Source organism: Tubulanus polymorphus, chromosome 1 (assembly GCF_964204645.1).
Source record: "Tubulanus polymorphus chromosome 1, tnTubPoly1.2, whole genome shotgun sequence".
Taxonomy (NCBI): Eukaryota; Metazoa; Nemertea; class Palaeonemertea; order Tubulaniformes; family Tubulanidae; genus Tubulanus; species Tubulanus polymorphus.
This window is the reverse complement of record NC_134025.1, coordinates 21,531,717-21,551,963: the sequence shown is the minus strand read 5'-3', so window position 1 is coordinate 21,551,963 and position 20,247 is coordinate 21,531,717. Positions and strand designations below refer to the sequence as shown.

Sequence of the window (20,247 nt, the reverse complement as noted above, 5' to 3'; positions counted from 1 at the left end):
CAGTTTACTAGTCTGATGACATATTTAGATAGTGTCTATATGTTTAAACTTGTCTTATTTCTTTCATCTGATGACATATTTAGATAGCATCGAATGTCTTAGAGGTTTTACGAATACATCATTTTTTATGGTTTACTCGGAGACTGTTGTTTATTTTGCGACTGCATTTTCGCGAATTGACTTGCAAGGCAATGGAATTCGAGAACGTTGCGCAACTTGCATTCCGGGGATACGGTTGGTGCGCTGGGCACTTGCTTTTCTTCAATCAGGTAGATACGTAGAGGTGCCGTGTTATCTGGTGTGTAATAAGTACAACGAGACGTACTAGTTAATTTGAAGTACGAGCCTTCGCTAGCAGTGTATGGAAGCTTCATCACGCGAGGAAGCGCGATGAAGCCACTATACACTAGTAGCGAAAGCTCGTGCGTCAAATGAATTAGTTTACCCTATAAACTACTATTCGTCTCAGTTAAAATATTCCTGTGTCAGGGTACAAGAGGCTACAAGGAGCTACAAGGGGCTACATGGGCAGCTTTGACGTCATCATCGCACAATGCGCATGATAGAGCAGCTGGGATATCAACCTACTTTATATGGTTCCTTTCGGAATATATCTGTCACCAAAAATACATAAAGAGGATGTATTTTTGCTGTCACGGAATGCCTTTAGATCCACATTATGGGGATGATAAATGTGTGGAGAGCAAATGAAAAAATAACCACTCAAAATTATCTTTTTTCTTTATTCACCTTATCTGGTTCCGTATACAAATAATTAATAAACAATAAAGCATTGAATACAAAATGAAATATCCGTTGATAGGTTTATGAGTATTCAGGCAACAGCCTCGTTCGCGCTTAGAAAAGATGTACATAAAAATGTGTCACTAACTATGCTGCAGCGTCGGTTTCAGTCGGTCATGGATGAGTAAAATCCGCAGCCAGTTTCAGGTTGGTTTCCCATGACGTATCAATCAGAAAGAATAGTATCGTGATTAATTAAAGCTAATTATTGTCATAAAGCTTAGAATCCGGAACTATGTCCCGAGTTTTGATTCGAGAGATTAGGAAGGTTTAATGGTCTTATTGAGAAGACGAGGGTGTCGTCCGTGGTTTAGGTCTTCATATAAATTCTATATAAATAATCGAAGTTTTCACTCCGCTTTACCGCGGGTTTTGTACGCGTTTTCCCAGATATCGGACAAACAGATCGAGGCCTGAAACCGGTAGAATATGACTAAAGGCGAGAACATCCGCGTGATCATACTCCAGGGAATTATACCGAAATAATCTGAGAACAAATCCTGATCATCGGCGTTTGCGAACAAAAACGTAGCCGACATCCACATGGAAAAATTCACGCATATGAGCAACGTGATCACATTTTGACCCGGTTTCTTTTCGGCGTGTTCGGTTTTATGGGCGCTACGACTGAACCCGTCCAGAACCGTATAAGTTTGCAAGGTACTCTGACCCATGCATAAGATGGATTGTACCAGGAAAAATACGCCGTAATTGAATTCGTCGCCAGTTCTGATGGCGTTTATAGCTCCCAACATGATGAACAGATACAGCGCGTAGACGCCCGCCTGCGTTATAATGAGCAACGAGCCATCAAAATTATCTTCCTCCAAACCTACGTATTTCAAATCCCTCAGTAACATGTAAACGAAAATGCCGGCAGATGCGGCAATCATAATCAACAAAATCTCCATGACCAAAAATGTATATTCCATATTACCGGAGGCGGTATGGTAAACGATAACTCCGATTAAAGTCAAAATCATAATGACCACACCCACGATTAAACCCACGTATGCCCTGCCACATCTTTTGTGCCAAATTGTTTTATCGCAGAACGGCGCCGATGGTTCGTCCGTGTCGGATTCCACGACGGTTCGTTCACTGAATCCTTTGCCGACGTTCAGGTACATGATGTAAGCCGCTCCAGCCCCGAACAGTCCGTATTCGACGACGCACGGATAGATGAATCCAACCGCTTTGTCGTAGTACGCTCCGCCCGAGTGACAGACGTCGGTTTCATTACGTTCCTCTGAAAGAATACGCCATCTTTAGACAGACATGGAACGCAGATATTTAGATATTTAAGTCTTGTAATGAAAAAAAGTCTTGAGTGTCAAAACTAAACAAAACGCCAAGGCAAACATTTCAGATCCTCTATTTGTTATATTTACATATACCGCTCATCAAATGCCCTCTCAATTTCTTAACGCTCGATTATCTTGTCAATTTTTCAATCAAATTCTTCTCATCTCAATGCTACATCTATTACTCGTATGGTCTATAACTTAAGGCAACACATGTTAGCCGAAACATGTCCACAATATTTTTTGAATATATGTAAATATAACCAAAAAAGGATCTAAAATAGAACGATAACCACATTCAAACGTGGTGAATGATAATAAGATGAAAACCCACTATCTACAGATTAAAAGAATTTAAAAACAAGAATCTATTTATTCAATCTAAAATATATAGAATACATGACGATCTCAGTCATTTCGATCTCACCCTGGAGATCATCGTCAGGTGATAAATTCTTTTAATCTGTAGATAGTGGGTTTTTTGGGATCTTATTAATGATCTAAAATGTTTGCTTTGACATTTTGTTCATTTATATCTTAGGCTAGTTTATTTCGTATCAAAGTTACCCATAAGGAAATGTAATGATGAACTGACTCGCAAATTTGAAAATCGTATTTTGTCCGTATTTTTCTATGACATTATCCTACTTACCGGTTAACTTTTTGCGAACATCAGCGACCGTTTCGTGGGTGGTGGCCGACAACCACAGGGCCAGATTCGTGGCGACTAGGTGCATCATGCAGAAACGCACAAAAGGTTTACACCGATTCACAACTAACTATTGTTTAAGAAAAAGAAAATCTACGTGATCGGGAAAACAACCATAAAATCTGCCATACGTGTTATTGACAAGAATACATCACAGAGAAAGACAAAACCCTAGGTAGGACGGCTGATTCCAAACTGTAATGGAAATAGGGTTTTTGCATAAGCCACGATTTGGCCCGGGCCAAATTGGCACGACGGATCAGACCCAAGTCAAAATGGGTCCGTGCCTAATAAGTTCACACGCAAACCACTCACTCGATGCTAAACAACAAAGCGAGACGAGTCATTTCCGCAACCAGATGTAATTCGCACGCAATGATCTTGACCCATGTTTAAATTTGGGCCAGGTCCGACGTTTTTGGTCGGGCCGAATTGGCACGGGCCCGTTTGGCAGCCGTGTGAACAGTTGTTCCGGGCCAAATTTGGTACGGGCCAAAAACGCTTGCGGGATCGCGGCTATGGTTTAATCGTCAAAATGTATATATTATAATTATTTCCTAACTACTAAATTCGAGTGACAGGCGACATGAGTACGAGATGGGTTGTTTGTCATAGACAGTATTGATTCAGTAATTATTGAGTATTTAGCAATTAACAGCTTTGCAGCTATTAATTGTTGTCATCATTTTTAGGATGGTTTATTGTCAATTTAGCGGTCTGATGACATATTTTCATGTCACAGTTTGAATGACGACCAGACACCTCACAACACTGTACTCATATCTACGATAAATATCAAGTAAACCGAATTGGTCGGAGAATTGGAGTTGAGTCAGATAGGCTGTATAGTCTAGAGACTCAACGTCTTACGACCTGCAAGTCGTGAGCTCCGGATATCATAACACCAAGGTTTACCAAGAACCATAGTGTCTGACGTACCACAACGACGATGACAAGTATATCATATCAGTATACATGGATTCGGGCACGTGTTTTTCGCATGATTTGAAAGGCAATCAAATCAAAGATGTATATATGCAAACAGCAGTCCTTAATTGCAAATGTAATATCTGTAGTCAAAATAACTGGTTTATAAATCGGCCTCATGTCTAAGAAAAACCTTACAAATACATATTCTAAAGATATCTTTCGAGTCGCTGAAGTGTTTTCGATGTCTAGACAAAAATATTGAAAAAATGGTAAATTGCAGTACAATTGTTAATGTCATATTGGTTTTCTTCGTTACTCTAAGATCATTCATGGGTAATCATCCATTATGTGCTAGTGCCATCCACCTACATTTCCAAACATAACTTAAAAACTAAAACCCAAAGAATGAATATCTACTCGCCACTGTATTGTAGCAGTAGACAAATAGTTTTGCCGAAGAACGAGTATACGCTCTAGCAATGAAATCAAAAATGAGTCTTGAGGATATACAATATCCGTTTAAGATGAATATTCGAAAGAAATCCCACAATAAATTAGCCGGAAAGTTCGATAGTAAAAGAGTATATACGTACTTGAGCAATCGGCTAACGACTATTATAGCCATCATCAGTACGACCGATGATGGCCAACAGTCCTTAGCCGAAACGCTGCCCCAATACGTACACTTCTATTCAAGAACTTTTCATCTTTGGCTGAATTTATTATGGCATTTCTCTCGTATAAGTGAAATAAAAAATCAACGTATTTTTCCGTACGTATGTATATAGGCCTATTCCTTTTTACTTCATGCATCATAATCAACCAGTCACGTTTTTCATGATAGTCGTAATGATAATAGTAATAGTTCGATCAGCTTAGCTGCCTAAATGCACATGAAATTAGTCTAGAAAATAAGCACGTACGTGCTTACACGAAACTATTCCAAGTATTTGGGTCGCTCGATGCTTGAATTATTGATATGGCGTTGTTTATCTATTTTGTCAGAACAAAGGAATTGATACTATTCTCTAATCCCTATATGTATATCAATTATTAACAGGAAATAAATGACAGCGTTTTCGCGGTTACCTTTGTGTCGTCGATCCTGCCAGAGAAATGTTTTCAAGTGAGGATTTCCAATCAGTTTGCTAATCCCGAAAACGATTCATCGGCGCGTCTTTTGTGACGTTACAACATTCATCATCTGTCTCTCGCTCTCTGTCGCTCTCCGCGTTGACGAACATAACGCGCCACATTATATAAATACGTAACTAACATTCGATCGACGTAGGCTACATAACGACACGATAAGTGGTTCAACGACGCATTATTAGGAGTTAACCAACTTTTGAGCAACCGGCCCCAAACTGTTTAACCATGGACTAAAAAACGATTCGTTTTAGGCTAAAAGAAAGTTGATACCTTGTTTCTCATTTCTACATTTCTGCTGAGCGAAGTTGACCCAGCCGACCGCCTATCTACCCTGTACATAACTTTTTTTAAAATCGTGATCAAGCTATAACCATATAGACCCGGCAGCTATAGAAACGAACGGATTACAAATTTCATAACAGTTTACAAAATGACCCGGCCGATTATGAGAAACAAGGTATCATTTTATAGTCGTTGGTTTGACCGAAAAGGAGATTAAGCGAAAGCACGATTTTTATTTGAAATGGTAAAATGGTGTTTGTACATCTTTTACAGCAACAAATATATGATTATATAGGCCTTTAATAATTGCCTTCATGCAATAAACAGACCAAAGACCTTTCCAACACAGGAGGAGGAAGCGCTTCATTGGCCAACAACTTCACTTGTAACCACCTTTTGTTCGTTTTCTTTGTTTTTATCTTTCTTTTTCGATACGTATTCCCAAATTAAAATGGCCACTCCTACCAGAACTGCAACTCCCATTCCACTGAGCACATAGTAAAGATCAGTGGAAACCTTCGACTTGGAAACTTGGGTTATTCGTATTATATTCTTTTCGTTGGATGCGTTCAGGAAAGTGAGTTCCCTGGATAAAGAGCCAATATTAGATACGATACTTTCCGAAGATTCGTCGGTTGAAACCGTGTCGTCGCCCGGGGGTGTTTCGTTTGCCGAATTGTCCAGAGACGACTGCTGCGAATCCGATTTTGAATATTTGTCATCGTTTTTCGTGTCTTCTTTACGTTTATTCTGTTGGTTTGCGGAGCCAGGTTTGTTGACGTCTTTTCTATTTTGTGGGCCCGCCGCAGGCCGGGTTTTACCACCAGAGTTATGCGTTGCAGGTGCTGCTGGCTTTCTGCGAGCTGGATCACGGCGTCGCGGTTGGGCTATTTTTCTAGTACTAAACCTTCGACTCGACTTCCGTCCATCAGCAAATAAAAGGATGGTGGTAATCAAAAGAAATATTGCCAACACGAGACGCTTATCTGGTGGCACCATTTTGAATTAATGGTCGTTGATATTGTTCCAATGTTGTCAAGGATACTTTTTATCAAAGAATGAATTGGACCAACCTAGGCATGTTCTTGCATAGGCCACATAACCTTTATTTGAAACCCTTTCGAATACCAGGTTCGGCGAGAAGTTAAAGGCATTAGGGGATCAAATATAAAATATGGTAATATAGTCCCTCATTGCGGAAGCTGAAGATAAAATGAATGAGTGATTCGGTTCATAATTCTGTGTTTGAATTATAACATCAGCAATCCCGACACTCCCGACATACCGGCAATCCGACATACCCGACAATCTCGACATACCGGAAATCCGACATACCGGCAATCCGACATACTGACACTCCCGACAAACCGGCACTCCGGCAATGCTGCAAACCTACATACAGACATTCCAGTCATTATTTAACAAGGCCAGTTGTTTTGAGAAAATATATTTGTAAGGTTGGGGCGTTCGGTTCCTAATTATCCCATGTAGAGAGATGCTGGGATCATGGGGCGTTCGGTTCGTGATAATCCCCTGTAGAGAAATACCGGGATCGTGAGGCGTTTGATTCCTAATAATCCCCTGCAGAGGTGCTGGGATCGTGGTATGTCGGGCGGTATGTCGGGAGTGCCGGTGTGTCGGATTGCCGGTATGTCGGGAGTGCCGGTATGTCGGTTTGTCGGGAGTGCCGGTATGTCGGGTGTGCCGGTATGTCGGACTGCCGGTATGTCGGATCGTCGGGAATGTTAAGATTGGCAGATCTTTGGTCAGCATTGTGCGTATTGATACGTCAGGTAAAAAGGCCACTTTTCCATATTTTATACTTGAGCCGCATTAGGTTCCACCTTCAAGGCCTTACGGCACAGGAGACATTTCAAAAACTCAAATGGTGACAGACTTCGCACTAAGTTAGTCAAGATTCTCGAGAAAGTAAAATTTACCGGGCATTCAGATAATCTGTATGTACTACTAACTGCCTCGAAAAAAGTGCTGCGCCGAATTCGCCTTTGATAGTTCATTTTTAACCGGCATCCTTTTTAGCGAGAGAATGAAGGCTGCCATACGAAATTAATTTGACCAAACACTTCATGAATAACTTGTTGTAATAAGCACCTTTTATTTTCAAAGCCAACGGCCAAAAATAAGTAAATCATCTCAATTTTACAAAACGAACACCAACAAATTACGCTCAGTGCATACGCACTAAAGACATCTTACACACATTTACGAAACAATTCAACAACAAATCATACAAATTTAAAACACTTTCATGGCATAGAAGGTTACTCGTGTATAAAGAGCCCTAATCAGCCACCATAGATTTGGGTATAACGGAAATTTTTCGGTATGTAATTTAGGCGCCGAAATGGGAAGGTAATACGTAAAAAAACACACGCAATTTATCAAATAATCCATTTTGCGCACCAAAACGGGAGTTTAGCGTATTGAAGTCTCTTTCAGCGACCCGTCAAATTGAAACAGAAATTTACAGTGTTTATGGTTGTTTGGCGTGGGTACCATTACGAGAAAAACCACGCCGAAACATCCGTTTTAACGGCCCAAATAGAATTTTAAACCCTTTTTGGTGCGCCAAAATGTAATTATCTCATTATTGGCGAGGGCACCAAAACGTTAAAAATGCCATGGGATGATTTTCCTGTTCGTTTGGTAGGCCAAATCGGATTATTTTCGTTATTATACGCTTCCGTTTTGGGGCAGGCAAAAACGGAAATCACCACGGTCGTTTTAGCATGCCAAAATGCAATATTTGATAAATCTGGGTTTTTTTATAGGTATACGTATCAGTTTTCCATTTTGGGGCTCTCGCACCTCAAATTTCACAATAACCGAATCAGCCACTACAATATTACATTGTACTCCTACTGCATATAATTAATCTATGACCCGACGTGTGGGTGCTAAGCTTTTTGTATCGGATAATCGAATAGGGCGTGGTTTGAGATATCAAGGTACAGTTGCAGTCAAGGCTCACAATTAAGACCGACCTAAGACTATCTTGGTTCGGGAGTCATTCTAAACTCGAAACCAGCAAAACTGGTTCTTGATCTCAAAACTAGACCAAAGCCCAGTTACTGACTGTACATAGACGGCAAAGAACCTCCCCCTACCCAATGTGAATACAAAATTCCTGATGAACCATCTACTCTGACCATATTTATCCTTTAGATAACCCGTCTTTTTGAAATGAAGAGCTCATTGAAGAACCCACGGGTCCTTGTAAAAACTGCTTGTAAATGTCAAAATAAAGAAAATACTCCATATATTACACTATGCAGCGTGTGGAATGCGAGCGCGTTTACATTTACAAATGAAATGCCGAATGATTAACAAGTCTGATTTCCATTCTACGCAATAGTCGCTGATGCGTGTAATTGACTAATTAATAACTGAAACATGAAACAAACATTGATAGCACAGCAACTAGAATCATAGAAAACATGTCTTTGTCACATAATCGTTGTCCTCATCGAAAATATGAAGTAACTAATAACAATTACACCAAACATTTTAGTTTTAACTTTTTGTGAAACTGGGCCCTGAGCCCATTTCTACAGTTAGAGATTTTTATGCTTTTCTCTTTGTTTGGGACTGATTGTATACAATCAGTTGTTTTTCCTTCTAAACTGGTCGGTAATTCATTTGACATAGTTGACTTAACCACAGCGAAAACTAGTAAACCAGTCTATAAAATCGGACCCTTCGTTTTTGAACACAACTCATTTTTTCCATGGTGAAAACATGTTAAACCTTCCGTAGAATCACATTTTATACGTCGAAAGCCTATGAAAATTCAGCTTCAATGGAGGCACAGGACGATCTGAAAACCAATGAAACACGTAAACCACTTTTGTACATTAAGTATCGTGAATTTGTTATGAAGGATATATAACCAGAAGAATCAAAACACGACTTCTACAATATGAATTAAGTATTAATAGTTTTGGAGACCTGAAGAAGCTGAATTGTTGAGACCACGAATTGCTTGAGCAGCTGTCATACTGGATTGAAACCTTTAAGACCTTTGGTCATCATTCCATTGCATCGATTGCAATAATACAGTAGACTTTTCCTACAGCCATCAACGCAGAAGCAGCTCAGGAGACTACTGTAGCATAAGCTCAGTTCTCAATCTCCTTATATACATACCTACTAAACCAAATTCCTTGCCGTAATACTCATCGGTCTGTTGTTGTTTGATCACTTCGGCAAAATACTGAAAATAAATGAAAAATACGTAGAACGATCTTGCGTAGCAGATTCCTGGTCGAATGGAGGGATTACATCGATGTGACCACCAGGGCCCACCTCTAGGAAGTGTGTTCAGCTAAAATCAGTATTACATGTATAATATGAGACTCATTCACCTGATGAAGCTTCTATACATTAGAAGCGAAAGCTCATGGGTCAAATTGAAATTGAAATTGAAATTTATTTTCATTACGATGTTACGACATTATTGAACGATATAATAAGTATGATTAGACGAAGAAAAATGTAACAGGATAATGGGGCTACACGGAGAGACTGAAACTGTCTATCTAAGCCGTATATGGCTTAGATAGACCAAATAACCAAATAAATAGTTATATAACCTATAATAGTACTACCGTCTCATTATCTATTATAAACCCGGTTAACACGGCTACTCTACTAATCTACTAGGGAGGGGGCCTTCTTCATTACTTCGTTCCTAGTGAAATGCGTCCACGACTGGAACCACCTGGATGAACAGACGATCCAGGCATCTAGCACCGATCAGTTCAAGTGTATGATCAGCCTGTGCTCATACTTATTAACCAACGCTCTCCTCCACATTACCAACTGCCTAATTACTACTACTACTCGCAACTATCGATACAGAAACCTGCACAACTACGGCGCATGGAAAGAATTAAGGTTTACTGGTACCTGAATAATCGACCAATCTCCTCGATGTATACCGATTGTTGAGAACATGGTAGACGATGGCTGAGCTAACTCCCTACTCCTTTCATAAGTTTGACCACCAGTCAGTGCACTAGAAGAGAACAAGAGATAAAAGAGACTGGACGCTGTGTTTGTGACTTTTTTTTCAAAAACGATGCACGTACCTGTCATTTGTTCCCTTGTATATAACATACGTGTGATAGAAAATAAATGCTTTCGAAGCCAACTCAAGCAGAACACTGGAAAAAATCAAAAGCAGCAGTGAGTCACATAAACAAATAGGAATAGTACTTTTACTATCCACTCAACTTTTCATCCTTTTGTAGAAAAGTCACATCCTGATGTGGAGAGTAGATAATAAGTTGAAAACCCAGTATATATACAGTATATAAAGTTTAAAAGTTTAAAAAAGTGAATCTTAGAGTCTCACTAGAGTCTGAAACATAGCATTATTTCAATCTCTTATTACTGATCTTCAATGAACATAACCTATTAATCACGTTAGAATGCGGACATTCAAATAACTAATAAAAATTTTTTTCTTTTCATTTTAAGGTGATCTTTATCACAAATGCCACAAAAGCAGTGACCAAATGGTTTAAGTACGGTATTTTCAAATACTGGTGCCATAAGATCCGGGGTTCAAGGGGTTCTTTTTCTGAAGCTTCGTTAATCATCAGCTTAATCGCTAGCTTCTCCCCATGAAGAGAAAATCCTCGAACTTGCCAACTGGTAACGGCTTAAGTGTCAATCAATGAGTCAAAGCATTAAAGGACATTCCACAAACATATTGGAGGGAATGTTTTACCAAAAATGTTTTCCTCAATTATCAACATTTACGATTTCTTATGAAAAGGGCTTTTTCTTACCTTTCAATAAAAGCAACGTAGGCCTCTTCAGATGGAAAATTCTTACATTTTCTAACAATCAGTTTGACAACCTGTCCCTAGAGAACAATAGAGAATATTGAGAAAACAATTTAGATGAATGTTGAAGTGCTCTTGTCAACAATCTGGATTTAAAGAGACTTACCGTGTATTCGGGGGCCTGTATGATTCCCTTTTCTAGATCTATCACGCTGACATATCTCTGAAAGTAAATATCACTACATGAAATGAATGTTTTGAACAAAATCTGAAACTTCATACCCCAAATCTTTTTTTAAGACTTTTACATGTACATGTTCAATGAGCAGCATTTCACTATATCATAGACCCTCCCTGAAAACATGGCCATCTCCATAAACATTACTATGACTTCATCTTTGCCGTGAAACTGATGACAATCTGGTTATACTGCGGAAGCTTGTTACACAAATTTTAAGGTTCCGTGAAGTTCATTATAATGAGGTTCAACTACCGGCATATATCTAATCCATTAGAAATATGTTTTCAATAATAGCTAAATCATGAGGAATTGTAAGGAGAGGGAGCCATCTTCTTCAGAAGTGTTGTTACCTTCACAGAGTCTGGAACCAGATATTCATGCGTTCGTTTCCTCTGGTTTTCAGTGATCACGAGACCGAGAATTTTGTGCTTGACTAGATCAGGGATCCGTAGTGGCCTCGTTGCGTTTATCACAGCTAACTGATGATAACTAAAGAAAGCAAAAGAGAAATATCATGATACCTAGTAACAACCGTTTGTACGCTTGAGCTCGACGCACGTTTTTAACATTACCTAGAATGTCCTGGCATAAAAACAGCAAATGCAGTGACTACAGCTCGAACCTCTTGATCACTCCTACCAATGATAACTAAAGGGCGTCCCGACATCACCGAGGTGATTACATTACTAGTGTGGGAATGTGTTTGGACAAACTTCAAAATGCCATAACCTAAGAGATAGATATTACAAAACAAATGATGTACCTTCACTTGACAGCAATTAGGAAGCTCCAGCTAGTAACTGTAGTTAACAATGCCGAGGGTTTCGGGTTTCAGTTGACCAGTATTAGGAAACACATCGCGTAAAGCCAGTGTACATAAGGGGTTAAAAATCCAGTTCCAATTCCAACTGTTGGACTGGTCAGCATAATGTGCAAACTCAAGTAAAGGAACTCAATTGAGCAGGCATCTCTCCATGAACAGACATCATCTACGCTGCAGTGCAGTCTTTTCAAAACCAGAAAATAGGCCCCATGGTTTGATAAAATGGATGTTAAGACGACTCGAATTTGGGTTCTCCATCTTGTATAGATACAAAATGCAGGATTTTCTTTCGCATAGACAGACGACTTTCATTTAACCCCATACTGGCGGGAAGCAATATTTGACAAAATTTCATTTCTCAACGAAATTATTCACTTACCTATAGAGTTCGCAGTTAGACTACACACATAATCTGCAGCGCAAACAACTGGCACTTTGACCTTTCTGTAAACGATGTTATGCAGTACAGTATTCGTATGTTATTATTTGTCAATAAGTTTCTTAATTTGCAAGTTTTTGACTACAGGGGCTAATTTCAGACGTTCATGAACACCCAGGGAGTGAACTACCTATTGGGAGTATATTCAATGCGGTCAAATCTGGCATTAATCCCCCCCATGTCATAGAAACGAGCCCCCATGACTTACTTTGGACTGGACTCTGAAGACGAAGAATGTGGGTCGCTGTTATCATTGACCGAACACGTATTTGTTAAGGCCTCATTTTCCTCTAAAGAATAAAGACGAATATTCAGTTAAGGGTATAATGTTTATCACAAATATGAAAATGGAATGATGCCATAGAAAGAGGTAGATTTCAACCTTGGTTCATGCTGAGCATCGTATCATCCAGATCAAAAGACGACGAGGCTTCATGGAAGATATCACTGTCATCACTGGTCGGTGTCATGATCACATCTAAGTTGTTTGCATCATCTTGACGAGGTGGTCTTAAATGGTAAAACATGTCATCAAACATAACACGCAAATATACTATGTATGATAAAATGCCAAATTTACCGGAACCTCGTTATAAGGAACCTATATATATCAGATATGATACAACGAATTAAAGATTTTGTCCAAACTTAAGAAAATTTACCACCATAATTAATTTCATACTGGAACCATTATGAACCATCTGTACCTTAGAGATAACAGTCCGCTTGGACATTAATTGAATGGTAACCTTTGGGCCTACCTACCACCATTTGTTTTGAGTTTTATGGGCCTATGTACGTATAAAGAACTCATTTGATTATTCCTTGACGTTCGTTTTCTACAAGCTACCCCTGTATAACCTCGGCCACATCAGATATAACGAACAGATTTTCCGGTCCCTGTATCTAGGGATACTTACATTCTATGCTCGTCCACGTAAGCTGCACCCAAAACATAGGCGGGTTGAAACATACAGCTATCATCATTCACCGAGAAAAATGATTCTGCCGATTTAAAACTCTCAAGTGTGTCAGTCTGTAAACACAAATACACGTGATTTAGTAGAAGATCAGTAAATTCTCTTGGTAGTCAATATGACTTGTAACCAACTTTTTACAATCGAAGTTGTTTCATCTAAGAGCTCTTAAAACGTATACCTATATGGTATCTACAAGATACTCAACACACCAATAACAAAGAGGAAACCTCAAAATTTGAAAAAACTTTACCCAGTAGCCTACATACCGATAACCATCGCTTCAGAAGATTGCTACAGCTTGGATGTGAGCGACTAGTTTGCTCTTTAGCGGATTTCCATCGAGCATTGACACACGCTCTGAAATAAAAGTAGGATGGGAAATTGAACCATCCAGGTGATTATGAGTAAACTACTGATTGTTCTCACATCATAACATATTTTATGTTGTAGCGAAGCAAAATACTTACAAGTCAATGTTATGAAGGAAATTGACAGCAACGCAGTGACCAATGGTTAAAAGACAAGATGGACGTTCTACAATTGTCAAGGCAAATATTTACGTTATGAGACAAATGATCCTATAAACACAGAACCCTTGTTAACATTAGATATACGAAGTCAAGTTTGCCATCTAATGGTACAGAGAGATCGCTATATATTCGTGATAACCCATGTTTCTAGTGCATAAGGTCGAAGTTGATGTGTCTTTTTGAAGTGTTCTTATTTTCAAATGGATACTTACCGAGTAATTCTGAATCTTTGCGTTCGATCTGCAATACTGCTGTATCCCGACTAAAATACTACAATGACATTGAACACAATAAAGATTCAGTAATGAAATTCAAGATGTCAAATAAGTGCTGCATTTGATATCGAAATGAAACAATTCTAGAATAGAAGCCTGGTCCATTCATCCACTGATTCAGATTATTCAAGCAAAACTTTTAATCAAATCAAACAGTAGATAAATGGTTATACAAAATGAATTTCATTATTATCAGTGACACTTTCCAAAAGAAATGTCTTTGGGTTAGGCTTAGGGGCGACTGTATGTATTAGGGACGATAGATAGTGACCTTATTTGCGAGATGAACGATGTCAGCAATATCGTCTTTGGGTTAAGGGGTTGCTGTATGCGATGCCCTTATGCAAGAAGACATCACCCTGATATGTGAGATGAAGATTGCTAACCTTATGAATGGTTCTTAACCTTGAAATGCCCTCCTTCGCTCCCCACAAACTTAATTCATGAAGCGTACGCAGAGTCTTGTCGAATCTACGACAATCGGTTTGAACGATCTTTGGCTGATATTTATCGAAATCGTCTTCCATCGTTAATTCACCGATTTCTTGCTCATTGATAGACGAAGCTGTAAATAAATGTACAAAACGGTTACGAAAAGGGCTAAAAAGATGATACCTTGATTCCCTTAATCGGCCGCGTCACTTTTGAAAACTGCAATAAAATTTGTAATCAGTTCATATATAACTGCCGACCTTTTATTATTAGCTTCATCACGTACAGGGTATATAGGTGGCTGACCTAGTCAACTTTTAAGCTCAGAAGAAATGAGAAACGAGGTACTGTATTAATTTTTTTTTGCCCAATCTCGATGAACCGCAGTAATCCTACTACAGACGAACTCTCTTAAATCATCAAGTTGGGATTGTCATTACGTTGGCAAAGTTTCTCATCAATGATGACTTACACTTAGTAAAATTTAATTGGAAGTACAAATTTGGGCTAAAAAAATAGAGACAACTTGTTACTTGTTAACTGAAATATCCAATTACAACTAAAGCCGGTTTAATTGTATTTCTTGAAAAGTTAGGGGTTGCAGGTAAATAGATCAAATCTTACTTTAACCTAGGCGCCAACTCAATAGTTGAATTGAGTTATCCCCGCGTTAGAGCCAATGCCACCCTATCATAAAACCAGCCACAGGTTACAACCTTTACAAATATCTGTAGTATGCCCAGAACCATTGATTCAAATACACAGCTAAAGCTTAAAAAGAATATGTTCTTCTTTTTTAAAAAATTCTAACTTACTATTCAAAGGTCTTTGTCTCCTCAATAACACTTACCACTACGACGGCGAGGTCCCATTGATACATTTTGTTTCTTCGGGGGTGAAGAGTCGTCGAAACTAATGGATTCATGATACTGGTGATCTTTGCTACAGGTGTTTGCGTTCTGCGAACATTGTTTCCTATTCTTCTCTTCCATGGCCTGGAATTTCTGATCAAGATGATGATCATTCTGGAAGTAACCGAATATCCCTTTAACGTATCTTATAAGCATTGATCGTATTTCATAAAATTCAATGTATTAATGAGCGCATTAACTCATATCTTAAAATCTTATCCAATTTCAGTGTAATTAAGAAAGTTCCAAAGTCTGGTAACATACCAGGAATGATTCTACTTCGGTGATAATCTCATTAATTTCATTGAGTACGACTTGAATTTGACCAATTGAACAACCATCCAATTCATCTTTTACTTTACTTTTACTCAGCCCGGTAAATGCAAATGGCAAGTTTCTACGAGCCTTTAACTGACCTGAAATAAAAAATATTTTCTACCAAAATAACAAAGATTTTGGCTTCTTATTAGCAGGATTGCGAAAAAAATGAATGTAAAAAGCAGTTTAAGTTTAGTGGGTATCTAATTTAGTACCATTAAAGAACGTACTTAATGTATACAGTAGATCAGCTTGATAGTGCTTCATATCTCTATGAAAGAGTTTTAAGTTTCCATATTTAAAGTACCAAGACACCTACGGTAGATAAGATAAATTCCATGGAAATCTGTTATCATACAACATACTGAAAGTGGTTTTACAAGTCAAAAAGCAATTGTTTTTACCTTACCTTCATGAATTGGGCTAGCATTTCTTCATAGAAAGTCATGATTTTTCTGAAACATATTTGACGCAATAATGAAAAATATCTATACGCTTTCAATCTTCACTGGAATTCTAGTGTGAAGTAGGATTACTATACTAGAAGTATTAAAGCCAAGTTTCATTAACAGTGGCCCAGGTCAGATCTGTAAAATAGGCGGACCAGAACATATTCTCCAGGGATACAAAACTGGTAACGCGGGAATGATACGTTTCAACAGCAAACAGGTATTTTGTTTGTTGTCGAAAAACTGAACTCAGTGCTTCACATGCAGAAACATTTTGTGCAGATCCAGGGGACTTACATACATCCATCAGGTTTTTCGAAATACCTGCATGAATCTGCAGAGTATTTTTTCAATCAATGTAAGGATTACTCCAAGGTCAACAAATAATAGAACACCTTCAATATCATCCTAGAAAGGAAGGACCTATGGAAGCCATAAAGGGCCACCAGTTGTCGTGTTCCAACTCGACAACTCGCCATATTCATGTCAATATATCGCAATATAACGCGTCAAGTGGACATGAATATGTCGACACTAGCTATGTATACTAATATCAGTGATTGAGAAAACAGCATTCTTTAATGTAGTAAGTCAGTTTGTTACCCCTGGATCATTCTCCTATATTTATGTTACTGTAAGATAGCGGTATATTATTCAACAAACCTTGAATCGGTAGAAACATACGCCATGCAAAAAGGTCGAACAAACCCTCGTGCTTGACTGTCATGTAAAGTAAAATGATGTACCTAAATGTATAAATGTGAACGAATTATGCGATGTTAATGATCAACGTGACAAGACTTATGATACTAAACAGTAAACAGTGCTCATTCGATAAGAATGCAGTGCATCGAACATGGGTACTAGGGGAGGTTGCCTTTTTGGGTACATTTTTTAGGTTTTCTAGGATTTCTTCCCAACATTTTTGTTGCCACAGCTCAAAAGCAAAAGTATTCACTCCATTTTCGACACCACTAGCTTTTCGCCTGACTTGGGTGCGACTACAAATCTATTTCATTAAAGGGATACAGTGCTTAATTTACACGGCCGATAACTAACAATTCACATAATTTTAAAAAATACACCTGTCCAAAAGAATTCATTTTTATCCAGTCATAATGGCAACAAGTACAATAACAGTATCTTACGTAAGCATAAATGCATTGTTTATCTTCACTAATGACAACTTGGGTATCTTCAGGCATGGCAAACTTTTCGCTGTAACAAAATGATAAAATATCGTAAATTACTTATCGTCAAAAATCAAAACCCAGTTCAAAAGTATAGTGGTCGACTGATATTAGTTCGGGAACTACCTACTTTAGGACAAGTTTCAGAAGAAGTTTAAAGGGCTAATGAAGAGTCCATTATAATAATCCGTTTTATAATCACCAATGATATTTGATTCTCGATGAATAAAACACTAAACACTCGCTAATGAATCAAAATGTACTTCACAGATTGACTGACCTGCTCACTGATTGGTGGTCAACTGACATTATCTTCAGCACAAATGCATTTAGGTCAAAATTCGAGTTTTCTTCCTTCGGTATAGTGATCTGAAAGTGAAAATTCATTTATTTCTAGCATTGTATGGAGTGCAAATAAAATTATATTGGATTGAAAGTAGCAATCAAAACGTTGACCCAACATTGAATGCAATTGAAAAGTTGTTACAGTATATTAATCTTAAACTTTGATAACCTGGATCATTTGTGACCAAAGAAATAAATCTGGTTCATAAGATATCTGGATTGAAAATCCAATTCTACATATATGGCACATAAAATAAATGGACTCTAAATGTCCACTACTCACGGTTCAACAATGGACCCAATCCCATAGTCTCGGTTGGCCTAAATTTGACTCGATTCAGGGTTAAAAATGTTCGAAAGTTTAGTTAAGAATTGTGGAATTTCGACTTTAAATCCTGAACTTGGAATTTTGAGGAACCTTATTAGATCGAAATTGCAATCAAACTGATCCAGACTAAGTAAGCTTGCACTGCAATTACCAGCGGTTTTGGTCCCTCAAGCTCTGAAAATTCGGCAATTGTTACAAAGTCCTTTTCGACTAAGCCACCTTTACGCCACGGATTGGTGACGATATCGCAGAACGGCATGAATTCCAGAGGCAGCAGACTTTTATCGATGGCGGCAAAACGTTGATCTCCATTCAATTCCTCCACTAAGATAGCGGCATCATGATAACCACTGTACATCATGTTGCAAATGAGCTAGAAACACTGCATCAGCTAAAATAGAACAAACAAATTTCCGGTGATCTATGCAAATAGAGCTTATCTTTTAGGCCTCACAAAGGTTCTCGCGATCAACAACTCAGAAATAAAATCCAGCCAGTTTACAAGCCCCTGTGAATAAAACCAGTATCAATTACCAACCCAAGTATCACTGCAGGGGCGGATCCGCCGTATTGCCCAATACGGTCTAGAATTTTTAAGTGCCCTTCGAAATTTCACCGGCAATATTTTTGACGGCATTATTTCAGCAACCCCTAATTCCGTGTCCGTAATCCGGGCATAGGCCTAATTATAAAATTAATCGGTAAATACTGCTGCCGAGAAAGTGAGGAGAGATAATCATATTTGTAAAGCCTTTAATCATGATAAATTAAAAAGGGCACTTTCCTTTTGCAAGGGGCACTCATGCTTTAGATGAGGGCACCTTGTCCTTGCCTTTTCAGGGAGGGCTAAAGGGGCACTCGTACTTTAGAAGAGGGCACTATACGCGGAAAATGTTGAAGAAAAGGGCACTTTTTTGCCTAATTTTTAAAATTTTAGGGGCACTTTTGGTTTGGAAGATGGCACACGACATAAGGATAAATGTGAAGACGAGGCAATTTTTGCCGATTGTTAACAATGAAGGGGTACTTAGCCGTATTCTGTATAATTGTTAAGGGGCACTTTTAAAGATTATAGGGGCACTAGGCGAAGTTGACGACGACCATTCTTTCATGGGTTCGCCAGCTTCATTTTTTATCCGCATCTGTTGAAATCTTGTCTCGAATTCGTTTATTCTGGATTGCTCTGCTAGCCTCTAGAAGCCCTCTAAAAGCCTTTAAATGGTACCATATTTTCAAAATTTTCTGGGGGTGGGCCCCCAGACCGCCCTCTAAGGACTTTGCGCCTTCGGCGCTCGCATTGACCTGGATACTGGGTGTGCCCTAAGATCAGAAAGGTGCCCTTAAATTTCCTTCCAATACTGTCTACCCATCCCCCTGGATCCGCCCATGCACTGTATAATAAAAAATGTTTTTTTTTATTATACAGGGATACTGGGGTTGGTCATTGATACTGGTTTTATTCATTCACTATCAATTGTGACAAGTCTCAGTGATTATCTCCAGCCATTTCGGGTATCATTCAGTCAGCACTGAATTAATAAGTTGTCCCGCTGACGAGACAGCTGTATATTTACGCCTAATAGTAATAATAATTAGTCCTTTTTGGCTTTTTGGAATGGAGGACCTAATATAAGGCCATTATTAATTTTCTTGGCCTATCTGACCAGCAGAGCTATTTCTTTTAATGAGAATGAACATCTTACACTATTTGCTTCGATAATTCACATCCGTCTAAGTAGTTCAGTATTTTCTGGCTTTGTCGGCGAAAATGATACCGAAACAATCAATAAATTTTAATTGACAGTTCTCCACACAATCGCTCAATGTACCAGTCAATCCAATATAATCTTATTTCCATGTTATACTATACAGTGCTAGAAATAAACGAGAATTTCAAAAACAAGGAATCTTTGAACCGAGAAATTAAGCAGGGGAACAATCATCACCAAGGCCAAGGGCTTTCTTCTATATTCAAGAAGGGATTCGAATCCG

General features: G+C 38.6%; 2 protein-coding genes across 3 annotated transcripts; both read right to left on the bottom strand.

Moving 5' to 3' along the window:
• Positions 1-753: 753 nt before the first annotated feature.
• On the bottom strand, positions 754-5,075 carry LOC141911946 (proton channel OtopLc-like). Of its 2 annotated transcripts, XM_074803079.1 has the most exons (3): positions 4,837-5,075; positions 2,761-2,887; positions 754-2,053 (listed from the first exon to the last, which is right to left on the bottom strand). In XM_074803079.1, the coding sequence occupies exons 2-3, from the start codon at positions 2,846-2,848 to the stop codon at positions 1,155-1,157; spliced, it is 987 nt and encodes a 328-aa protein (XP_074659180.1). In that variant the 5' UTR covers positions 2,849-2,887; positions 4,837-5,075; the 3' UTR covers positions 754-1,154. The 2 variants fall into 2 exon arrangements, with proteins under 2 accessions (XP_074659180.1, XP_074659172.1); XM_074803071.1 differs by lacking the exon at positions 4,837-5,075 and having other exon boundaries at positions 2,761-3,541.
• A 2,220-nt stretch (positions 5,076-7,295) lies between these two features.
• On the bottom strand, positions 7,296-20,047 carry LOC141907830 (guanine nucleotide exchange protein smcr8a-like). Its single transcript, XM_074797576.1, has 25 exons — positions 19,959-20,047; positions 18,407-18,646; positions 17,863-17,951; positions 17,541-17,610; positions 17,056-17,138; positions 16,353-16,398; positions 16,174-16,258; positions 15,890-16,041; positions 15,565-15,739; positions 14,669-14,847; positions 14,220-14,277; positions 13,945-14,011; positions 13,744-13,834; positions 13,418-13,533; positions 12,880-13,007; positions 12,706-12,787; positions 12,438-12,502; positions 11,808-11,964; positions 11,586-11,724; positions 11,161-11,217; positions 10,998-11,074; positions 10,293-10,367; positions 10,111-10,219; positions 9,349-9,415; positions 7,296-9,019 (listed from the first exon to the last, which is right to left on the bottom strand). Exons 2-25 carry the CDS (start codon positions 18,614-18,616, stop codon positions 8,961-8,963), a joined length of 2,436 nt encoding a protein of 811 aa, XP_074653677.1. The 5' UTR covers positions 18,617-18,646; positions 19,959-20,047; the 3' UTR covers positions 7,296-8,960.
• Between the last annotated feature and the right edge of the window lie 200 nt (positions 20,048-20,247).